Raw genomic sequence first — 12,302 nt, forward strand, 5'->3', positions numbered from 1 at the left:
ACTGTATCCTTTGTAAGAAACCAGTAAATATAAGTAAAGTGGCTTCCTGAGTTCTGTAAGCCATTCCAGCAAATTATCAAACCTACGGCGGGGAGTCGTGGGAAACCCCAAATTTGTAGTCAGCCAGGCAGAAATGTGGGTAGCCTGGGCACCCCAATTGCGGCCAGTGTCTGAAGTAGGGGCAGTCTTGTGGGACTGAGCCCTTAACCCGGGGGCTCTGAGCTAACTTTGGGTAGTTAGAATTGAATTGAATTGTAGGATATGCAGTTGGTAGGAGAACTGGAGAATTGGTTGCTGTGGCAAGAAACCTCTCAATGAACTTCTTGATGACAAAAATGGAAAGATGGCTATGTGAGCACATCTAGACCTTGATCAGACCTCAGTATAAACATACACAGATCTTGGCCTCCAGGTAAGTCAATATGTACTTTGTGAAGGCAGAAATACATCATCACCATCAGGAGGAGGAAAAAGATTATATAAAAGCCGGGCGAAGGGAAATTTCTGTGAGAAAGAAGGAAAAACGTCAGGGGAAGGTGCTGACTGCATGAGAAGATGAGGCTACTGCAGAATCTCCCTTCACCCTTCCTCCCTGGAGTGGACACAATCATGCGAGGGAGTGAGACATGGGAACCAGCAGGCCGTGTGTAACTGACGTCAGAATGTTTGAATTTGCTACTCCGTCATTTAATTATATGTGCATAAACTTTCTCAATCCAGGACAACTCCCCACACACTTAATGCCTTCCAGAAGCTTTTTGCTCGTGTCCCATTCCTGGCTTGGCAAGGATTGCATCAGCTGCCTGCCCCAAACTCTTCAACAGTTTCATCTGCACTTGGGGTAGGATGCAAGGTCTTTCCCCAGTCCATCGAGTCCTGCATCCTGAGGCCTCTGCCTGATTCTGCAGCCTCACACGGCCCCTCCCTCACCTTCTCTCAGTGGGCTCCTGCCACAGGGACCGTCCTTTTGTTCCTAAACGCTGCCAGTTGCTCCCTGAGCCCAGAGTCTTCCCACAGGCTAAGTCTGCGCCAGTCTGTCACCCCTCATGTGCCCTCACCCTGCTCATTCTTCCAGCCTCTGCTTAAAGGTTCCTTCTTCCTAGGCGCTGTCTCTGATTCCCCAGTTTAAATTCCCTCATCCTATTGTACTTTGATTGCACCTAGTACTTCTTTGTAATGTCTACTAGAGTGTGTAGTCATGCATTCATCAGGCTTATTGTTGATGTAATGTCTTACTCCACCTAGCTCTTTGCTAGCGGAAACTCTCTGTGTGGTTCACCACTGTATCTCCAGTGCCAAGCACACACTGCCTGCTCACGGAAGGCATCCTGTAAATATCTGTTTACATATCGGCTGGAGTGGTTAGAAAGGGTGTCAGAATAATGTAGAATTTAACTGAGCCTTAAAAGGTAAGGAGACACTATGTTCTCAAATGCAAGGGCAATATTCAAATACTTGGTCAAACGGTACAAACTTTCAGTTATAAGATGAGTTAAGTTCTGAGGATCTAATGCGCAGCATTAGTGACTATAGTTAATAATACTGGATGGTACACTTGAAATTTGTTAAGAAAGTAAATCTTAAGTGGTCTCACCACACAAAGGAAAAAGGTAACTATGTGAGGTGATGGATGTGTTAACTTGATTGTGGTAAGCGTTTTATAATGTATACGTATATCAAATCATCATGCTGTACACTTTAGATAAATACAATTTTATTTGTCAGGTATACCCCAATAAAGCTGGAAAAAAATAAAACAAGGCAAGGATAACACCAGTCAAAAGAAAAAAATCAAAGAAGATGGTGCTGGAGCAGTCAATCCCCAAGGCCCCTGCTGTGCTGGCAGTTAACCTGTTCCTTGCTGGATGGTGGGTTCCCAGAGGATGGGGTGGGGCTGCCAGAACAGGGAGAGTGCAGGGGCCTTTGGGGCACAGATTTTCCGACAAGTACACACGAATATCAGTATTTTAAAAGCTGGTGTGGTTGCACAGAAGCAGCCAGGCTGAATCTCTGTTATGAGTAGAAGGGAGCTGAGAAGTCTCCAGCAAAGACGGCACTGAGATGCTTGAAAATTCATAGATGATGAGGAATTAACTGAGTAGCAGGAAGATAAAATGGACAGAGCTAGTGGGAGGTTGTGAACATGTGGCTCTTCCATTTTCTGGTTGAGATAAGCTTCAGTGACCTTGTGTGTGACAGGGAGATGACAGTGGTACCCACTCCCCAAGAATCCAATGAGAAAACCGTAGGCAAACTGCTTATCATACTGTTTGGTAAGTGGTAGCCACTATTATTGCTATTATCATGATTACTTTATTATTATCATTATTACTTTATTATTATTATCATTGCTATTATCATGATTACTTTATTATTATTATCATTAGGAAAAGCACTGGACAGAAGGGCTCTAGCTCAGTTCTGCCATTATCTGTGTGGCCCTGGACAAGTCAACCACTCTGACCAAAATTTTGAGTACATGAATATGTGAACTTTCTGGGGAATGGCTCCATATTTTCAAATCCTACATTTTCAAAAAGCTTACGATTTACCTCAAGTATCTGGAACCTAATTGTCTCATCCTATATTAGGATAAATTATACTCATTATCACTATTCTGTTGGCCTTTATTCTAAAGATCACCAAATTTATTTTGCATTTCCCTCAAGAAAAAATGCTACTTTGTATTTTGAATGTTGCACTCAATCTTATTATTTGAACATAAATCACAATACCCACTATTTCCAAATTGTAACTTTTATTTCAAATACTTAAACATACAGTTGTTAATAATAACCATATATTAATAAGGAGTAGAAATGTTAAAATAGATTTAAAAAAGTATTGAAAAAGATACTTCGTTTAATCTGAAAACATTTGACATGGAAATACAGGTCCCCTGCAGCAAATAAATTCATTGCATCCTGGTACCTGAACTTTCCCTAACACAGAAAAAAGAAGGCTCTTGGAAGGCATTAAACAAACTTTACGATTATTTGTAAGAAAATAAAGTGAAGTGCAATTCCACAAAAAGAAAAATCTCACCAAAAATGCTTTCTGAGGTATATTTATGTAGATTACTGTAGTTAAAGAGAAAAAAGAAAATAGGGACAAAATATCCACTCATTGAAAATCTCTTAACATTGAAAGAATAGGTCATCTCACATACAAAACTGAATACACATACATATCTACCATCAAAAATCACTTTGCATCCAAATGATGATTCGTTCCTCCCAGCCACCACCAGCACTTACAAATCCTGCCTCCTGGCTGTGTGGAATCTGAATTCTGTTTGATGTAATGCGAGACCCACATGCTCAACCAAAAAAATCTTTATCTTCATCTATATTTTGTGAAAACAAATTGAGGCAAAACTAAATTCCAATTCACTTGGAAGGAAAAGACATCTTTGCCACCCGCTCCTGTTTCTCCGTGCATGTTTATTAATCCCAAGGCACTTTTTGACCTCACACCGACCATTCATCAATTTTCATCAGCCATTATCACTGGTCCCTGCGGAGCACCTCAGTGAGTCGGCAGGAAAACTCGTAGAATCAGGTTTCACGGGAGAAAAATGCATTGCACTTCTGAAGTCCCAGCCTATAGTTCAAAAAAAAAATGCCCCACTCAGTGTGGTGAATTTCCCTGGAGTATGTGACTGCATTTGCAATAGGCATTGTCAAAAATAAAACTTGAATATAAAACCAGGGTCTAGGATATTGCAATCTCGACAATGAGAGCAAAAGCAACCATAGGCAACATTTCTACATATTGAAATTCCTGCGGCCGGATGTTCGTGGGGTTTATCAAGATGTGATCTGATTAAGGGATTACCAGGAAGGTTGTGCTATAAATCATCCTGTTAGTCGCATGCATTCCAAACAGTTCCTACAATGCTAGAAAAGGGGAATTTAATATTGGAAAGTATTTACAGTGCCACCAATTGAGTAACAGAGTAGAAATGGGAAAAAATCTACAAACCAGCGCCAGCATGCTTCAGGGAGTAGGAGGATTATATGAATTTAGCTGTTTATTAGTACAGAGACATGCTGTATGGATTAAACGAGATGAAGGGAAGGGATGTCTGAGAAGTCCATTGGTTTACAAAATGCAAAACTTAGGTTTTCAAGAAAAAATAAATTTAAAAATATGTATGTTTTTGACAACTAATTACAAATGTCTTTGTAATTTATATATATTCTATATATAAAAAGCAAGAAAAACTGTTGTATTCTTTTAATGGAAGAGACTGGGTTCAACGCCTGCCACGACACCAAATGCAGCCCGTTTAGGATGTCACTGGTGCGAGTCCTGACAAGTGAATTACAAAGCTCTTTGATATACTGCGTATGAAGAGTGGCAATCACAGCCAATAAAATCAAAGAGAGAAAAAAACCTAATATTAACATATCATTATGACTCACTAGCGTATAAAATCCCAGGCCTGCTCTAAGTTGCCAGCAATTGGCAATTCCCAAATTCCTAGGAATGCAGACAACAGTTCCTAATAACCAGAGCCATCAGAGGTGCTGGAGAGTTAGCAGCACCTTATTCTCTCAAAAGGCCCAAAGCACACCGAAAATGACTGAAAAACCCACCCATCCCTGCCCCCAAGAAATGCAATCCCGAGATTATGAACTGTAATGATTAGTTGTGGATCCTAAACAATTTATGATATTGCCTTATAACACAAAAGGTAGTGGTTAATTGTTGTGGTAGAAAGAACATGGAATTTGGAGACAACTGGCCTGAGCTCAAATTGCAGATCAGGTATTTATTATCCCTGTAATTTTGGGCAAATCGTTTAACCCTCCATGAAATGGTGATAATAATAATGTCTATCCCACAGAGTTGTTGTGAGGAAAAGTGAGGCAAAATAAATGTGGAAATATTCCAAACATGGCAAAAAAACACACCACTCTACAAATTCTCTTCCACTGCACTATGAGCAGGTCCACCTAAACTTAACAGGTGGGAAAAGTATAAAAGTTTCCTGCCACACAAATCTGAATACATTGAAAGTAAACTGATCATAATAGAAAAAAATAACAAAAAATTGCAGAGGGAAAGACTTGATGAAATCTGGATTTAGTAAAATCGACCTAGGTTTCATATAGAGAAAATCTGACAGAAATTTTCAGCAAGACGTTAAATCTGTTTTTATACAGTGAGCAAACCTAGATTTTAAAAGCATCTATGGCTTCAAGATTTTGCAGAGAAGCATTTGGAGACTCAAAATTAATTGAAATTAAAAAGTAAAAATAAAAATGATACTTGGCTACTGATAGCTAAGTAAACATGTATTATCAGAAGATTTAATAGCGAACTGTAGTTAACAGTTTTATTCTTCTAACTTCATTATTGAAAAATCCATGATCACAGATGACCTTCTAAACTCTTAAGGTTACAATAGAGACACCATTTAAACCCGGAAAAGGACTGATTTTCCAAAACTTTTTTGGACGTGGGGTATTTCTGCATAAATGTGGCAAATGAGAAAATGCATTCAGAGCACTTTGTAAAGGTCATCATGCCATACAAACGTAAGATATTATTATTAGAGAAATCTGAACAGGTTTTTTAGAATCTTGTACAATAAGCCAAGATAGGTGAAATTTATAAAATAAAGAATTTTACAAAAACAACATAAAAAACATATCTCAATACACACTCTAGTAAATTGAGGGGGAGAAATGGAAACCACAAGACAAACTCCTCTCCTGGCTTCACAGGCTGTTCTTCTTTGACAGCTTGGCTCTGATTTTCACGACACTCAGTCACACTCACACATGCCTTTGCTCATCTCTGGGCCCCAACAGTCACCCCTGATCTGAGTTTATCGAGCTTTCAAATAACTGATTTCTCCTGTTGCTTCTCTGAACTCCCTAAACGGTTCAAGCAATCAGCTCATCAGTCACCCATTCCTGACACGAATTCAGCATCTGTGGCCTCTCCAACCCACCACTGCTTGGGTGGTGAAGCCCCACACACAGGAGCGATGGGTGACAGGAGAAGGTCTCAGTGCCACCCAGAGGAAAACTCATCTGCAAAACCAACTCTTAGTGGCTGCCCTACTTAAAATTCCATTGAATCTTGAGTTTCCAGAGAGTCCTCTGAGCCTAACGGGTCCTCTAAGCTTGCTTGCGAGTTTATGCTAAACCCAGAGTTTTTTAATGCTTTATGAGCATCCATAAACTTCTGCAAGTATTTGGAGGTATACAACCAGTGATGTTTCAAGACATCTTCCATTTCGTAGCACTTGGACTGCCTGGCATTCATTTTCCGGAAGCGTCTGAATAGTTTGTTGCCAGACTCGTTTCCCTCGCTTGCCCATGCCCCAATGGAGCCATCCCTTTCAATAATTTCAGGGACGTGTGCCAGGGTTTTGTGAAAATAATTGGTGATTTTGCCCTCATATCTGTACTTGAACTTGGTAGAGAGGAGCTCGGCAAAACGCTGTGAATTGAAACTATACTGGCAGAGGGATTCTGGGCACTCCTTGGCCGGGCATGATGACCGCCAGACAGGTTTCATCTTCAGGTAGAGGTCCATCAGCTCCCTCAGAGCTTCGTGCCTCTCCTGGGAGGGAATTAATTCACAGACTGCTTCAACAGTCTCTTTGGTCATGAGCTTCCTGGCAAAGTTGCCATTCATCCTCATGATGGGTTTCAGGTTCATCTTCTTCCGGAGATGTTTGTCCAATGTAGCCTGCCATCTTTTCCTTTCCTCTTTGGAGGCATCGGGGTTCTTATACACCTCCCCTATCTCTAGCTGGAAAATCTTGTAGAACTCAGCCGCGTTGCCAATGTCACAGTGGAGTGCGTCTATGGAAGGGACTGTCTCAATGAAGGGTTTGGCCGAGACCCCTTTCACGCGATCTCTCAGTTCTTCCACAGACTCATGGTACGGGTTGGAACGCCAGACCTCATAGCGCTCCAGGTTCTCAGCGTGGCTTCTGGTTATGGAGTGGAAGACAAGATTTTGAGAGGCTTCCAGGCGGGTGGCATCACAAAGGGTACAGATGTAGACTGAGCCAGAAGCCTCAAGGCCTTCCACTTCCCGGACAAGTTTCTCATCATAGCCAGTGCCCCTAAAGATGAACTTGAAAGTGCGGAGGATGCCTCCCATCTCAAGCATTAATTCGCTGTCCTTCATGGCCTCCCTCTCAGCAATGAGAGGGCTCAGGATGGCTGTCAGGGTCTCATGGTCAGACTCATCTGCTAGCATAAGGCACAAGGGCTTGCAACACAGTTCAGAGTTAGGTTTGGCTTCCTCAAACACCTTCACATCCTGTGAGCCACTTGCTATCATAATTTTCATGATTGTGAATGAAAATCGAACTGCCTTTTCCGGAACGGCTGGTCCACTCCCGTGCTTCTCACTCACATCTCCCATTCCATCACAAGACTCCTTCACCACCACAGTGAAGGGGCCATTCAGGTAGTCATCAAGGTCTTGGGCTCTCATGCCTTCCAGGATGTCTTCTTCCATGTCCATCAGAGCAGACACCAAAGCTGAATCATAGCGGAAGCGCTTCGCGATAGTGTCCACCGGGTAATCGTCCACAGAGGAGGACAGTCCAGACAGTCCATCAATAATGCCAACGTCAGTGCTGGAGGACACGTTCTTCAGGGGTGGCTGCCACTCAAAGGGGTGGTAGCCCGGCAGAAGGACCTTCTCAGCACTCCGAAGGGCGTGCAAAGGCTGAAAAATCTGCCTCCCCGTGATGGCTTTCACGGTCCTGTACATTTTGTGGTACTGACTGCAGCTGAGGAAGGTGTTGACGCGGATGGCCAAGCAAACAGCTGGCTGCAGGCCAGAGCCCCGTCCCTGCATGATGGCCTCCAGCTCGTCGGCTTGTCTGTGCTCGTTCCTCGCCCTCAGCACCAGCAGGAACAAGGTCAGGCACACAGACTTCACGTCTCCACCTTCTTCTTTGTCAGCAAAAGCCTTGACTTGCATCTTCAGCTCCCTCAGACGGTGCTTCTGAGCCCTCCGGGTCAGCGACAGGAGATGCTGGCGGGGCCGGCCCCCTTTGTTAATATGCACAAAAGTCTCTTTTGATTCCTTATGGCTTGAGACATGGCGATTATATTTTTCCAAGCTGACCTCCTCATTGCACTCTTCTGCTGGACATTTCACCATCAGGGAATTCAAGATGCTCAGAAAGGACTTCACAGGACTCTCCAGGTCAGTAGGGAAGCAGGGATATTGGCAAGAGGGACAATAGCTGCCCATGACTTTGAGGCATCTGAGGATGCAGATCCTGCAAAATACATGCTTACAGCTGGTCACCACAGGGTCAGCCAGGATGTGTTCACAGATCTGGCAGGAGATGGATTTCACAAAGTGTACCGGGAAGTCCACTGCGAGGAGCTTGGTACTGAGATGTATCTTACTGCAGCTGGTGATCTTCTTCATCACTTCCTTGCCACTGATCCTTGCCTGAGCTCTTCTCTTGCGCTGACGGGCTTGTCTCATTCGGTCAACCACGGTTTTGAGTTTTTTGCTAAGCTGCACATTCGGCTGATGACTCTTCCTCTTGAGTCCCTTGTGGCAGATGTCACAAGATGGTGTGTGTGGGTGCCACTCCATGGTTGCATTCTTTGGGAAGTAAACCTCACATGGGGCACTGCTAAACTTCCTGTGCATGATGTTCCAGCAGTTATGGCAGAACTCAGTGGGGTGGATCGAGTCAACATCTGCCTTCACATCGATCCGGAAAACCTTGGCAATGAGGTCTGGCCAGGAAGTGGCTCTCTTCTCCTTCTTTCGTAAAAGGATTTGGGTTTTACCGTCCACAGGCCCGTGGACTGGATATCTCCTATTGTGCCCATCAGTTTTAAAAGAATTCCCACAGATGCGGCAGAGATGTCGAAGGTTGGCTTGGTGGATGGCTTTCTCTCTTGCTTTCCCATCATCATGGGATTTCTTCAAAAACTTAGGGTGCGGCTTTAATGCTGCTTGAGTCAGGACTGGTTTCTGACCACCAGCCTTGTCCAAGACTGCTGGAGATTGCTCTAGAGAGGGTTTCCCCTCGGAGGAATCCTTCTTTTCCTTTTGAGCTTCTTCGGGTGCCTTTTCAAAGGATCTCACCCTGAAGAGCTTAAATTTCCATTCTGAAAATTTAATGTGTGGATGCTGGATTTCATCTGGGGCAGAATTGAGTCCCAGGGTAGGTGGCAAAGAGACAGCCATGCTGGCTGAGGTATCTGGGAACAAAGAAAACAAGTCAGATTAGGAAAAAATGTCAATATCCCACTGAAACATCTTGGAAGGAATACAAATTAATACATTCAATTATTCATTCATTCATTCATCCAAAAAGTTACTTATGAAACCTCCAGTTTAGTATACTATGTTAGGTGCTGATCATATGGCAGAGAGCAGAGTCATGCCCTGTTCTGACAGTGCTCATGGTTGTTTATACCTTGTATCTTAGTACATGCACCATCATGGTTTGTGTTACATATATATGTAAAATCTTATTCCTTTCCACCAAAACTTTAAGGACAGAGTCTTTGAGTGATTCATCTCTGTCTCCTCAAGGTTCCTAGAATATCTTAGGTGCTCAATAGTTATTTGCTTAGTAAATGCAAGGAAAAACTGGCTACTAAAACCAAAGAAAAGTCATATTTTCTGCATTGTATTAACCTCATTACACTAGCTGGACAATATATTTCTAGCTTTTTAAAGCAGTCTCCCTGGAGGTTGGTTGGTTATTTCTTCTAAACAGGTCATAAAAGGATGATAAAGCTACAAAACCAAAGAAACTAATTACTACTTGAAAGATTGAAGTGAATTTTGAGCTTTATGAATGCAAACTAATAATAAGTATCATGGATAGTAATCATGCTTACAATTTTAATTAGTGAATGCTGCTGTAAGTTAAGGCTGTGTCTCGATTAGAAACGAAAACCACAGAACTCTCTAAACCTGCAACAAACCACAGTGTGCACACACAAAGCTCCGAAGGACTTTTAAGTTGAAAAATTCAAGTAGTTTCAGAAAAAACTCACACAGGTCGTCCTGAAAGTCATGACTGGGCAATGGTCATTAGTGCTATCATTTGTAATAAGAAGAGGTAGGAGTAATATTTTTCTTCTGGTAAAAAAAATTAGCAATTACAGATGCCAGGAAACCCTACCAATCTGGATTGTGGTGTAGATATCAACAGCGCTGTAGGAAAAAATCTGAAAATGCCACTTGAGTCGTCTCTAGACCCAATTATCCCAATCTTTTCAAAATTCTTTAGTACACATAACTGGAAAAAAAGCAATGTATTTTCAACCTATCATCTACATCTCTCAGATTTGCCTGGGTTAATGCTCCTGACTCGTGATTATACCAACTTACACTTTTCTCCTCTCGATTAATTAACTAATCAAATGGATGAGTTTTTGTTTTGTTTTGTTTTTTTGTAGTCATGTGGTAATAGAGACTAATCCTCAGATGAACATGCTTTGGCCAGGAGTGGGATTTGGGGGTGCTGGTGGGGAGAGGGGCAAGGGCTAATTCTGACTGCTGCCAACACAGTTTCTTTTGAAGTTATCCCTTTAAAGGACTGAAATTTGTTCCATCTTATGTGCATTATGCTTCAGAGATTGATGTTTTTCCTAAGAACAAAAAGCCAATTTCCAAGACATGGTTAAAAAGGAAACTTCGTTAGATTGTTTCATTTGCAGGACTGTGTGAGAACTAAACAATTCCAAACCATTTCAAAGTGTTTATTAACCTCAAAAGTATCTCAGCTGTAGCCCAACAAACACCTCAAATTGTCTGTGGTTCAACCATGTTCCTAAATTCTGTCCTGTGTCAGCTGCGAGGACTTTCCATGTCTCCCCTTCTCCACTGGCTTGAACTCATTCTCAATGCCCTCTTCATTCCTTTAGCCTTTCTCTTCCCAGTCTTTTTCTAACACACTTGTTGTCTGGAATTCCAAGATATTTTAAGTTGTTACAAAGAACTGCATGAGCATCTCTGGAACTAATCAAGTTAAATATTGAACTTCACGATGAGTAAGTCAACAAGGTGCGTTTGAAGGATCCCTAGAACTATCTCCCCGCCCCACCCACTCCTCTCCTGCCTCCCACTGGCCTGAATTGTTAAGTTAAAATCTGCCAAGGTACATCTATTTAAATACTCCGTAGGAAGAGTGCCATCACCAAGCAGTTATTAGCCATTGACATCCAAATCAAATTTATTTATCAGATTAATTTCTAATCAACTCAAGTGCTAAAAGTTTATCCAATCTAGAAGCAAGTGGGTGGCAGGGTGGGGGGTTGGGTGGGGGGATGTGTTATTCTTCTTGTTTTTAGGGGCATATATGCCAAGATGCTAGTAGTGTTATCTGTGGAAGCTATAGTTGCTTTATATTTTTTATCCTTACCTGTGATTTTTCACTTTTTCTAAAATAAACGTGTATTACTTTTAGGAAAAGGAACTTTTAAGAACTAGATCTAATAAGATATTTTTAGCTATCTGATTATCTAAGATTAAAAATATTGATGTTACTTAACATTCAAGAAAGTGTGGGAAATGAAGATGTCTTCACAATTCTTGGGAGGAGTATAAATTGGTATAATATTTCTAGTGGACAATTTAGCAATGTCTTTAAAAAGATTAAATATATATTATCTTTGGTGCAACAAATCTGCTTTTAGGAAGTTATTCTATAGAAACATTCCCTGTGGGAATAAACACTCCACAGATTATTCCCACAGTGATGTTTATATGGAGAGATACAGACAGAAAGAGATTTGTTTAAAAAAATTATTCATGACTTTGAAAAATAGGAAACAGCATAAATAATCACCAATAAGGCATTATTAAATAACTTATGGTCCAGATATACAATGGAAAACAACACAGAAATTTTACATTTCTATATGCATCCATGATATGGAAAGATGGCCCCACGACAAAGCAGAGAATAGAACAATAGCAAGTATGGTCGGACCCTATTTATGCCTATTTGCTCATATTTGCATATATCTGAAAGTAGAGAAATTCTGGAAAGACATGCGCTAAAATCTTAACAATGTTTACTCGCTAGAAAATAGAATTAGCACTGGTAAGAAGATCTCTTTAATTTTCTATTTTATTCATTTTTGTATCATTTGTACTATTATACATGCATTATTTTTTAAATTTTGTGATCAACTCATTTTAGGGAAAAATGTTTTAAAGACTAGATTTATATGAACCCATAATCACTTTTCCATATTTCTTCCTAAATTTCCCCCAGAAAAGTTTAAAATCTGGTTAAGCCTCAAATCTCACCACCATCCTTCACTTGG

At 41.3% G+C, this 12,302-nt stretch overlaps 1 protein-coding gene across 1 annotated transcript; it reads right to left on the minus strand.

Moving 5' to 3' along the window:
- Nucleotides 1-6,078: 6,078 nt before the first annotated feature.
- Nucleotides 6,079-9,209, minus strand: RAG1 (recombination activating 1). Its single transcript, XM_058527657.1, has one exon. It carries the CDS (start codon nt 9,199-9,201, stop codon nt 6,079-6,081), a length of 3,123 nt encoding a protein of 1,040 aa, XP_058383640.1. The 5' UTR covers nt 9,202-9,209.
- Between the last annotated feature and the right edge of the window lie 3,093 nt (nt 9,210-12,302).

Source organism: Diceros bicornis, chromosome 31, assembly GCF_020826845.1.
Source record: "Diceros bicornis minor isolate mBicDic1 chromosome 31, mDicBic1.mat.cur, whole genome shotgun sequence".
In the NCBI taxonomy this organism is placed as follows: domain Eukaryota; kingdom Metazoa; phylum Chordata; class Mammalia; order Perissodactyla; family Rhinocerotidae; genus Diceros; species Diceros bicornis.